Raw genomic sequence first — 13,032 nt, forward strand, 5'->3', positions numbered from 1 at the left:
CGTGTTTCTTCATAGATATTAGTCGCTATGAAATAATATACCGTCTAACGACCCCCAAACGTACGAAACCTCACATTGGTATAACAACAATGATGGTAATAATAATACGTAATTCATCTACAGAACCACATAGACACGAGACGTATATATATATGTACTCATATATGTATACAGGTAATATATAATCTACAAACGCAGCATACAGTACTAATTACAAGTTACAACTGAATGTAAAAATAAAATAGATCTTGCTTATTAAAGTAGACTAATCATAATCACCTATATAATATATTGTTGTTACCTAGGCGTTATTATTTCACTAATATGTAATATTTTGGAGGAAAATTCAGCACAAGTTATAAAAATTAAAACATTTATAGCACTGATAGAACACTAAATAATTGTGTTATAGTGGAAATTAGTGATCCGATTTTTTATCAGACTTCACGCGCCTTGAAGTTTTTCCAATTATCCATGGTTCCAAGTTCTAACAATGACATCCTAATTTTTAAGTGATTTTGACTCAATATTACACTATTATACATTTTAATATTGTTTATCTGCAATTTTAATTAGTGAAAATAAACCTGGTTTAGGTTAATATAATAGAATTCACATATTTTTATACTCGTGAAATAATAATTGTGATTAGATACATTATTATAGTATCAAATAGGGCTATGATCGTAATGTAGTAGAATAAAAAATGTTGAATGAATATGCCACTTATGCGTTATGCGTTGTTAAAAATAGAAGTACTTACATGTTATATGACTTTGAAAACCACAAACATGCTAACATTGTACATTTTGAAATTCCAAAATGTACAAACAAAATTTATTTTTAAATAAATAATTAAATAATAAATAAAGATAAAATACTTTATTATAAATCTTTATCAAAATTACTTACGTAACTGTTGTGTGCGAGTAAGTGGTAATACTATAATATCGAGATTCGACTGATTCAAAAGACAACCAACACAAAACTTCACTAAAAACGTTTCATTTAATATTGCCGAGAATCACATTTAATTGTATCCATAAAAGGTAATTTAAAACTTTACCTTTTTTCTTTTTCACAAATGAGCATTAAATTAAAAATCTTAAATATACTCTTTTACAATATAACCCAAATATGATGTAGTTCCATGTTTACGTTCATGTTCGTATACAGCATTTGTTTCGAATTATGTCCGCAAGCACAACTTACATTTATTTAAAACAAATTTCTAAGAATTAGAAAAAAAATATTGATGAGATAAAATTGTAATAATTTCAAATTTAAAATAATCTAAACAAACATAGGTACCTATTTATTTATTTGGTTCATTGGCGTATTTACAGGGTAGGCATAAACCACACTACAGAACAAAACGAGCTTACCAATTATTTTGTTCTGGACACATCACTGATTTGGTTGTAATAATAATTATAATAATATAATCACGGGCTACTTAAAGGTATTAAACTGTCTTATAATAAACACAATAATCAGTTTCTCCGTCACAAGTCTAATTTTAGTGTGGGGGTAATAATACATCTTGAAACTACTATCGACTTTCGGCAGCTGTTGTTAATTAAAAAAAAAATTAATTAATTATTATGTTAGTTCGTCGTATAATTTCGACTATATTTTCGCTGTTAACGCGTCCCGATCTATAATATTATCATATTAATGGTAAGACTTGAGTCTATTATCCGAACGATAATGGCAGCGCTATCTACAACACCGCTTAAAAACGATGTGTCGTGTCCGCAAAGAACTACCCATATTATAGATTGCTTCCGTCACTAGATAGTGAAGTCCTGTATATTTCTTGTAATTTATTTGATTTACGACTTCCGAAATCCGGGTCAACTGGCTCGTTTTTTTTTTTTAAGATACGATCCCATTCAACCACCTACCACCGTTTATAAAACAACTAACTATAATACCAAATAAAGTCTTTTTATATTAAACCACCAACTTGGAGTGGACATTAATCATTTCACCCCAAGATCTAGTTACAGTCGCTTATTATTTGAAATTAAATTTCTGAAAGTCTAAGATCTTAAAACGGGAGGTTTGATGTTAAAATGTATAAAGTCGAAGCCGTTTAAACACTGAGAAATTTAGACCTGTTTCCATAAATATTATCACTTTATTTGTTTAACCGATACAATAGACTAATTATAAGTACCTAAGTATTTAATAAAACAAAGGTACTTTCGTGTTGTTTCGGTTATCTTGGGTGCACAACCGTGTTATCTCGAACACAAACAAATTTTAAATTATAGTTTAAGAAATTCAGTCTCATTTTGGTATGATCAAAAAAGGAATCCAGCCGATGTATTGTTTGAGGAAATACACCAATAAATTGTTACTACTGAAAATATCAATAAATGCATTGCCAAAAATAAAAAATAAAAATTATTCTTATAAATTGTCTTCAGCCTATTTGCCTATTCATTAAAATATAGAAGATTTAGAATTCATTCTACTAAAAATTCAACTCTCAGACCAACATATCTAAGTTACGTTACTGCCTACTGTGATACTGTAGTTTAGTATATTTTATTTTAAATACCATCGAGTGACGAGTTTTGAAAATAATATCAATTAACCGATTAACCATTTTAAATAGTCTAAAACAATAAAAAATTAAAAATTAATTGAAATTTCAAATTAGCATAAATGAAATAGCAACCGCCGATACATTATTTAAAATAGGTTGGTATCACCGTCACCGCGTTTTGCAGCACAATAATTTTTTATCGTAAAATCTAAATTTTGTCCAATTTTAAGACTACTTAAATACACAAATCAATTTAAACTAAACTAAATAACAAATACTATCAACAAAATCATCAGATTTTTAAATTTATATAAGTGAAAAATAGCCAATCAAAATATTTAAAATAATTATATGTATTAATATTCAATGATATTTGGTAACCACTGGACCTAGTGGGCTGGCAACTACAATTACAGGCAAAGTAGTTTATTAACCGCCGTTTTTATCGGTTGGACAGGACAGGTGTTGAGGTGTAGTGTTTGAAAAATCAAACAATAATAAATACGATGTTATAGATTTTGATGTCTTCCGTAGAAGTGTTTAGTTTAGTGTTTTTTATCCGTTATTAATTTGTTTTTATTTTTTATTTACAGGCTGACAATCAATTAGGTGAGTCCAAATAATTATTACACGTAGCGCAATAAATAATAATATCTAACAAAAATGGTTTTATTTAATCAAGGACTCTAGTCGTTCTTGATTTCGTTGAACCCCATTTTCATACTGTTCAATGTTTGTCGTTAACGATGGTAGAACTTACAATTATATGCTCTACTTATGATTTTCTTGATTCGTCCCCCTTCGTATTTCGGTAATAGGGCCCTTTTTAGACTTATTTTCATATGGGGGCCCCTTTTTAAAATTTCCCGGTAGGCCAAAAATGGCATATCCGCCTATGATTAGGTCCTGGGTCTTGGATGATCAATTTTTCCATTATTATTCCTAGTTATTTTATGTGTATATTATGCCCTCAACCATCAAATGTGAAAAAGATATAAAATGTATCATAAACTATTGAATACTTTTTTACCGTGCCTATTTCAAATACAATCAAACACTGGTAACAGTATAAACCAGTGGTTTTCAACCAATGTGCTCTTGAAGTGTATCACAAAAAATCTGTTAATAGTTTCATTTGTATGTATTTATATGTATATATATAAAATATGCTCTACATATTATATGGATTGATGTGCCGCGAAAATTGTGTAGGAGACGAAGTGTGCTGCATGGTTAAAAAGGTTGAAAACTACTGGTTTAAACAGTCATAAGTGCAATAAGTAGTTTAACTATTTATTATTTATTTTAGATTGGACTTATAAATTATAATAAATCAAATATATTAATATTATATTACTTTAAAGACCAAAATATATATTATACTAATATGTTTTCAATAAAACATAAATTTTAGACATTCAAAATATATTTTTATTATATTTTTTAATATGATGTAAACTATCTTGCATAATGAAATTTATTTTATTAATCATAGTTATTATATTTGCATACAACTGTTATTATTTTTTGATTAATATTAATACCAGATGATACTAATAACTCATGTTCTTTATAATTAAAATCCCTAAATTATAATAATAAATTGCAATTAAGTTTCTATTTATTCATGGCTAGTTAAAATTCCCCAGTCTCCTAAAATGAATTTTGTAAGGAATATATTATTCTAGAATAATAATATGGAATCAAATTAATAGATTCATAATATAGATATACTACATACTTTTATTCTTGATTGGTATCCTATAATTTCATATTTATAAAATTATTGGTTTTTTTTTTTTTTTTTAGAATCAATAAAATGGACAATTATGATAAATTGGAAAAAATTGGAGAAGGAACATATGGTGTTGTTTACAAATGTATGGAACTTTCATCAAAAGAGATTGTGGCTGTGAAGAAAATTCGTATGGAAATGGAAGATGAAGGTATACCTGCTACGGCCATTAGAGAAATTAGTATTTTGAAAGAACTCAACCATCCAAATATTGTGAAGTAATTAATTGTTAAATTTACTCATGTGCATTTAATATTTGTGTGTATAATATTGAAATTGTTCATGATTAGTTTACGAGAAATTCTTATGGATGATTCAAGATTATATCTTGTATTTGAGTTTGTTCCTATGGATTTAAAAAAATTTATTGATTCAAGGCCTAAAAAACATTTAGATGAAATTACTACAAAATCATTCACTTATCAAGTAATAATTAATTATTTATATTACAAGGCAATAATTAATGAAATTAATATTTTTAAATTTTTATTTTGTATAGTTATTAGTTGCTATATACTTTTGCCATGTGAGACGAATTTTGCATAGAGATCTGAAACCACAAAATATTTTAATCGACACTAAGCATAACATACTGAAAGTTGCTGATTTTGGTTTAGGCCGTACTTTTGGTTTGCCAATTCGTGTGTACACTCATGAGGTATTTACAAATTTTTCTGTATTCATCATTTTTATAATTAAAGAACTTACCTAACTATTTTATTTGTTAACTTTATTTCCCAGAAGTAACCACTAATTTCTAGTTATCATTATCTAACCAAATAATTTATTTAACTAATTCAAGGTAAAATTAAAACATACCTTATAAATAATAGCAATAATTTATGTATTTTGCTGTAATTGCTGTACTATTATTTGTCTATCCTTAAATCATAACAGTTTAAATTATTTCCTATAAGTTTTTTATGTATATTTAATAATGAACATAACATAATTTAATGGTGGTCACATTATTGAAAATATTATTTATAACTTATGTATAATATAATATATATATATTCCTTTTCTGAACAGATAAAAATTGTTTTGATTATAACAATTTTTTTTTTCACTAGTTAACATTAAATTATCTTTCCTTGAATAATAATTATTTTGTAGTCCAAATTTAATTATTAGGACTTGTAAATTCATACATTTGCATATCAATTTTGCTATATTGTATTAAATGCTAGATAAAATAAAAATTCACTTCAAGATGTTCAGTAGGTATAAGACATTTTATTTAGTATATAATTTTAACATATTTCAAGGTTTTCAGAATTTAAATTTTTTGTAAATATTGTTAATAATTTTAATGCATATACTCTCTTTGGAATGAGAGCTGCACCGGGCGACAACTAGTTTTTGTCGGTGGCAGTCAAATGCTTCTCCCACCAAAGGTAGTGTGCAAGGTAAAGTTTTGGAACATCCATGCGCTAAAATTGGCCACCCGGTACTACTCTTATTCCAAGTAGAGTAAGAACCAATATTTTTATTTTATGACTATCAAAATAAAATTGTTTTGAAAACTAATAATATAATAAATATAACGTGGTAAAATTCATCAAAATTAGACGTTTTGAATTCAGTTTAACAAAATTAACCATTAATAAAAAAATTTATTCATGCAAATGTGAAATAAAGAATATTGAGATACTATTCATTGTATTCATTAATTATTTATAAAAATGAATTGTAATTTTATGTTTTCCATATTAATAAGTACTACGTAATTGATGCACATGCATAGTTAAAGGTTTTATACTACTTATTTAATAATTTTTAAGAACATAGTTGCATTAATATTAAATTCAAAATTGTTTTTTAGTGACTGAACATACAAGTCTTAATAATTAATAATTAAGTATTTTAAGCAACATTAAGAAACAATAATTTTAGGTAGTAACACTGTGGTACAGAGCTCCTGAAGTATTATTAAACACACAACGTTATGGCTGTCCTATTGATGTTTGGTCCATAGGATGTATATTTGCAGAAATGGCACAAGGAAAGCCATTATTTCAAGGAGATTCAGAAATTGATCAATTATTTCGTATTTTCAGGTAATTAGTATTTTATACAGAATTATTGAGAAAAAAATATAGAAATAACAAATGCAGTGAGTTTTGTCTCCACAAGAATGTTAGAAAATTACCATTATCATCCCTTCTCAACTTTACCAAGTTTTCTTTATAGTTTTCATTGGTAATAAGTATTTTTTTTAATACTGTGTGATATCAGTACTCTGTCCAGCAAGAGAATGTGCCGCAGACCGACTAAAATCAGTTTTTCTGCGCATTCCCAAGTGACACCCAGCCATAGACCACCCAGTTTTAAAAGCTTAGTGACGCGAAGGGTTGCATAAAATTGGGATGTTCTCTCCCTAGACAGAGTTCTTTTTTTTACATGTACAGTAATTCTTTAATCATTAAACACTCATCATTTTAGTGTTAACTTTTTTAGATTTTTGTTTTTTCACCCTTATATTTAATAGTGAAATCACTATCAATTTTTGATAATGGCAACCTATATTTAAAATGTCATAAAATAATAAGGCTAATTTTTTATGAATTTTAACGTTAAAATTATCATTTTCCATTTAACTGTTACTTGTTAGTGAGATAGCTGGCTCAAAGTTGGGTGGTTTGAGGTTTTTAGGTGTTTATTCTACAGGTTATTACGGTTGTGAACTGTTGGTAATTACATGTACAAAGTTCATCACTGGGTATTCAATAACAAGTTTATTACATATTATGATTATATGAAACAAGAAGTATTATAAATACCAAAATCCGCCCAACTTTGAAAAGATATTTCTTACTAAAAAAAAATAATTTGAATGTTAAAATTCATGAAAAATATAGCCCTATAATTTATTAAATTTTAAATATAGGTTGCCATTTGAAAATCAAAAGTTTTTAGTGGTTTCACTATTAAATAAAAGAAAGAATGAAAATAATAAAAATTTCATACAGTTTGAGAAAAGCATGAAACAAAATATTTTGAAGAAAAAAAATCAATACGTCTTGACGAAATAATGAGTATTTAATGATAAAAATATCACCCTATATATTACTATTTTATTCTTCTAACTATTAGTAATTATTATATATTATTAAGTATTATGTTTGATTTTATATATAAAATTTACTAGTTTATCTACTAATGAACAAAGGACCAACACATTATTTAACTAGACATTCAAAATAAATTTCAACAACTCATCTATTAAAAAAAATCACTAGTTATTGATTATAACATTATAAAACCAATTTACTCCTTAGATGATTTACAACTTAAAATATTTGATTAAGTACCTAGGTTTAATTCCAACTATAGTCTATTTCCCTTAAGTAAAGTACCATTTTGTACATATAGACAGAGTTACAAACCTGCGCCAAGCCAGATGTGGCAGGCGTGGTACAGTATAAGGATATGCAAGAATATCCTGTTTCTGTTAAGATACAGTACCTTTCTTTCACTAAACAGATTATGTATAAGATTTAAAATGCATCAAAGCTAGTACCATTTATATAAAGTCACAAATTTAAATAGTCATAAATTGTATTACTGTTCATTTTAATCATTGTCCATATTTAGTATATGTAATTGATAAAATTTTATAGGATTTTAACTACTCCAACTGAAGACACTTGGCCAGGTGTTTCTGATCTTAAAGATTATAAGCCGACATTTCCAAAATGGAGTGATAATATGTTAGCAGATTCAGTTAAAAACCTCAGTTCTAGTGGAGTGGACTTAATGCGGGTAACTTTAAATAACCATCTTAGTATATATAAATAAATATATAAATAATTTTTTTTATCAGCAAATGTTGGTATATGATCCAAGCAAACGAATCAATGCAAGAGATTCACTTCAACATAGTTATTTCAAGGATTTAAATAAAAGTACTTTACCAGCTCTTCCTGAGATTAAGTTTTAAATATTAATTAATATCCGTGTATTAATAATAAGTTTAATTTAATTACTATAATTTGTAATTAATTTAAATATAAAATACAATTTTACATTTAAGGATTTGTTTTACTTTTATAAAAACTTAATATAAAACCATAGACATATTACTAATATGTCAATGTATAAAACTGATAAATATGGTTCAACCTACAATAGAATCAACTTGTTTTATGCATGTAATTATCTATTGGTGAATATTCTAAACAAAAAATATTCCTAAACATGTATTCCGTTGCAGATTGATATTAATTGTTAACAAACTGTTGAAACACTTCTATATTCTAAGTCTATAATAATTTAGATTATTAAAAAACAATCTCAAAAAATTTGATTCAATTATCATTTTTTGAATTACAAGTTATGTAATAAAGCTATATTCTAAAATAGAATATACATATTTTTACGAAGAGTTAAAGTCAGAGTTTAGCTTACAAATTATATTCTAGTGACAAATTTGTTTTGGGTACTTATATTTCTATATATTTACATAATACTCAACAACTTAAATACCAATAATGACCTAGATAATTCTCGACAATTTCCCATGAAAGTTTTTTGCTATTCTCTACCCTTAGGTTAGGTTAGGTTTGTTTTGATTTTTTAATTAAATTTTTAAATATTTCACAGAAGTTTTTTCATAGATATCTAATCATCATTGCAAGATTATAAATGCATATGTGTCCGTACTAACGACCACATACAAAACTACATATTGGTATAACTTTAATAAGTGTTAATAACTAATAATAATACAATTTATCTACAGAAATATACTGACACATCCCGTATGATAGATATGAATGTAATTATAAAATAGATCTTGCTTATTTTAAAGTAGACAAATCATAAGCAAGTATAATCATGTAGTGTTGTGTATTTATGTTATTATTTCAAGAATATGTAATAAATAATAATTTATACTTAAATACCACAAAAAATATATGAATTATATAAACTTACGTGACCTAAAATTTATTTATCAGGCAAGAATTTAAATTGTTATTCATCCCTGACAGAATATATAGTTATAAGCGTAAAAGATATTAGAGGTTTATAACAAAAGTAAATTGAACAAAAAACTAATCACCAACAATATATCAAGGACATTATTTTCTTTCTATAAAATTGTGTTTTAATAAAATATGATTTCCATGATTAGTTACCTTACTATCAATTATAAATGAGACACATAAATAAATTATAAACATAATTTAAAAATTAAAATATTTTTTAAAATGCTTTAAATGAACCTTAAGAATTAACAAATAACCTAAACCAATATTGAACACAGCACAAATTTAACTATTAAATTTACAGTATACAATAATACACCAGTCTTACAGAATTACATGGATATGTAAAAACTAATAACAGATAACGTATGATAATAAATTTATTTTATTACATCAAGTATCATCCAGTACTTTTTTTACCAAATAAAGAATTATATAAATCCTGTTTAGCTTCATCTGACCATGGGGATTGATCATTGGGTGCCATGAAATTCATCAATTTTGTATGAACTGTATATCTAAGTTTTCTTCCTTTAGTTGATCTGGTATCAATTTTACGTTTCATTTTACTCCTCAGTTTTTGTAATTGTAACCATTGTCTAAAAAATTTTTTAATATTCAAAAAGTATGAGATTCACAATCAACTTATTAATAACTTACTTTCCAAGTTGAGTTGAATCTGTAACATCAGCGGTTTTATTTTCAATATAGTCCCTTAGTAATTTGTGATAGAAATCATCATCATCAAATATTTCTTGATCAACTTCATTGTTTATTGATTCTGGATTACCAACAATGCAATATTTGGACCGTTTGATTTGAGTACGTTCAATTAACCTAGTCTTATCAGCCATTATTTGATCAATTTGTAACAATGTAGGTTGGTCAAAAGCAGAGAAATCTGATTTTGCGGCTTTTCCTGATGCGAGCTTTGTTCGTTCATTCCAAAATTGTATGGTCTCATTTCTATAAGGTTTGAATATTTCATGGTGTGCTTGCAAGACATTTTCAAAGTCTTTATGATTCAGCTTATTTGTCAACACATTAGCTTTGTCTTTATCACTATTAAAATAATTCAGATAATAGTTGATAATTATGTATAAGTATGTACTAATAGTATTTTTGTATACATTTAGTTTATATAATAAAATTTTTAACACAACTGCTCATCTGAACTAAATTGTTAATGAATAATACAATGTAGAATAAATCCAATTATCACAAATATATACAATTACATTTTCAGAAAATTATTCTTCAAAATATGAAATTAAAAAAAATTTAAAACATACTATGTAACCAACATTTTTAAATTATAAGCTGTCTTATAGTATATGTTCTAATGAGTAGCTACGGTAAATAGTTTTTTAGAGGAAAATAGAGCTTTTTTTTGTGGATGAATTAACCATAAGTTGTTGATAAAATACTTTAATTTTCAGAAATAGGGGTGATTTTGGGTACAAAATTGGATTTAATTTATACTTTAAAGAAAAAATAAGAAAAATGGAAATATTTATGCAAATCTAATTTTTGTGTTTTGGTGCAACTCAAAAACAAATAACCGTTTAAACTTGAAATTTTCACCAAATGCTTACAATCTCAAAAACTCTAACCTAACACTCCTATAATAGTAACCCACTCAACATAATGTACAGCAGAATAGAACCCACTTTTTTTTTATATTTAACTTTTTTGACTAGTATAAGTATATTTTATATACTATATACTATAAATCCATTTTTTTTTAAATAATAATGCAGTAAAATATAACTACAGTATAATTATTTTTTTTTAAATAAGATATGAATTAAATAATTGAATGGGTTTATTATCCAAAAACAGTCCTCTGCGTATTACAGTTTGAGAACTGCAGATATACTTGTAATAATATGACAGTACGACCATAAACATATTTATTATACAATAAAAACTGAGATATTTTTTTTATCATGATCATTATTTATGTTAGAAAAATATGAGTAAGCTAAACTAGATTTAGTTAATATTTTAAATTCAAAACCTTACATCATTTTAATATTTTGATTCTTTGCAAGTAATTCTGTTTGATATTTTACTACCATTGTCAAATACTGTTCTAAATCTTTTACAGTGTCATAAGTGTATACTTCCTTATCTTCCTCACTAATTTTATCAAAGTCTTGTGGAAGAGTATTGGCAAGTGCAAGGCATTTTTGAAGCTTTATGCGAAGAAGTAGTAAATTGTCATAAAATTCTAAAAAAATATTTATAATATTAATTTAGTTATATAATAAATAACCATGAGTAATTACCCTTATGTGCAATAACAACCTGTGCCTTTTCCATGTCCGCTGAAGGTTTGGCAATATCCTGTGAACTAAAGCATACATTTATATACATTAAGTTCTTATCACTAGAAACGTCACCAGAATACAGGAGTTATTCCAGATTTAAACAAGTAATAACCGAAGAGGAAAAATCAATCTGAATGAGATTACATTGTCAATGGAATGTGAACTAGTACAGCTACCGTCATATCAAACAAATAACAATATGTATGTAATTAATTTGTACATTATGTATACGCACTAAATTAAATTAAAATTTATTGCGCATTTTTACACGTTATTTCCATAGACCTTTTAACTAATTAATTTCAAAAACGAAGAAAAATCATCATGGGGAACTAATTTATCAAGTCGTATTTGTTGTGAAAAGAACATTCATTTTTTTGTAAGTTAATAAAAAAATAATGCACAAGTTTTATTGAATTAGTTTTGATTACATAACAGTCATGATTATTATACTGGATGAAGTTTACCAAATTTCAACAGAATGAAGTTGTGATTTTTGCCCCATTTTGTAAAAACACTAGTAAAATTAAAGAAAACATTAATTTGATATTTCTATTTAATTCCTATATTCTTATGAACTGATTTTTTTTTACAGAGTTACTGAAGACGTTAGCCTTTTATACAATACACAGCAATAATTGCTTATAATTATTATCTACTTCATTATTTTTAAAATTGAGCATACATTGATACATTTTTTATTAATTTATTAGAACTAAATGTGTGCAATTAATCGATAAATACCCTTAATTTCCATATTAAATTATAATTTTCATTAATTTATAGTATGACAATTAATTGAACCATTTATACAGAAATTCACCTACGCTACTCTCATACCTTGATCCATCTTCAGAATAGTTTTCTTCATCATCAGAACCAATAAATTCTTCATTGGATTTAATTTCAATGTCCGAACCATATTCTTCACTATCTATTTCATCATTGGAAACCATTTCTTCGTCAGAACTTACTTCATCATTAGAACTTATTTCTTCATTAAAAGATGACATTTCAAAAAAGTAAAGACCTAATTTTCTGTGAAGAGATCAGGGGAACCAAATTAAGCTATATTATTAATTAGTAAGTACCTATTAAATTATTTAAAATGTAATTAATAGTATTTACTATTTAGTACCTTGCTTATGCCTAAACTTTATAGTCATAGCCAGTTATAGGCTGCTCATGTTTAATACTATTAAGAAATGTGATGACGATAAGATAACAGCTTGTTATTATTGAAACTATTGGAGGAGATAAAAATTAATATCATAATATAATTAAAACATTGAGGTTATGTCTTATGCGATACGCCCGTGCGTTGGTCACACTGCTGACCCATACTACTGATCGCTT

At 26.1% G+C, this 13,032-nt stretch overlaps 2 protein-coding genes across 2 annotated transcripts; one reads left to right on the plus strand and one right to left on the minus strand.

Moving 5' to 3' along the window:
- The first annotated feature begins 3,014 nt into the window (after positions 1-3,014).
- On the plus strand, positions 3,015-8,387 carry LOC113552406 (cyclin-dependent kinase 1-like). The gene is made up of 7 exons (XM_026955291.1): positions 3,015-3,166; positions 4,367-4,570; positions 4,643-4,778; positions 4,852-5,010; positions 6,249-6,412; positions 7,976-8,117; positions 8,179-8,387. The coding sequence occupies exons 2-7, from the start codon at positions 4,377-4,379 to the stop codon at positions 8,293-8,295; spliced, it is 912 nt and encodes a 303-aa protein (XP_026811092.1). The 5' UTR covers positions 3,015-3,166; positions 4,367-4,376; the 3' UTR covers positions 8,296-8,387.
- A 1,318-nt stretch (positions 8,388-9,705) lies between these two features.
- On the minus strand, positions 9,706-12,936 carry LOC113554911 (protein AATF-like). Its single transcript, XM_026959009.1, has 6 exons — positions 12,815-12,936; positions 12,517-12,714; positions 11,635-11,699; positions 11,369-11,576; positions 10,004-10,405; positions 9,706-9,942 (listed from the first exon to the last, which is right to left on the minus strand). The coding sequence occupies exons 2-6, from the start codon at positions 12,687-12,689 to the stop codon at positions 9,744-9,746; spliced, it is 1,047 nt and encodes a 348-aa protein (XP_026814810.1). The 5' UTR covers positions 12,690-12,714; positions 12,815-12,936; the 3' UTR covers positions 9,706-9,743.
- Positions 12,937-13,032: the final 96 nt, after the last annotated feature.

The sequence above is a fragment of the Rhopalosiphum maidis genome, chromosome 2 (genome assembly GCF_003676215.2).
Source record: "Rhopalosiphum maidis isolate BTI-1 chromosome 2, ASM367621v3, whole genome shotgun sequence".
Classification (NCBI taxonomy): Eukaryota; Metazoa; Arthropoda; class Insecta; order Hemiptera; family Aphididae; genus Rhopalosiphum; species Rhopalosiphum maidis.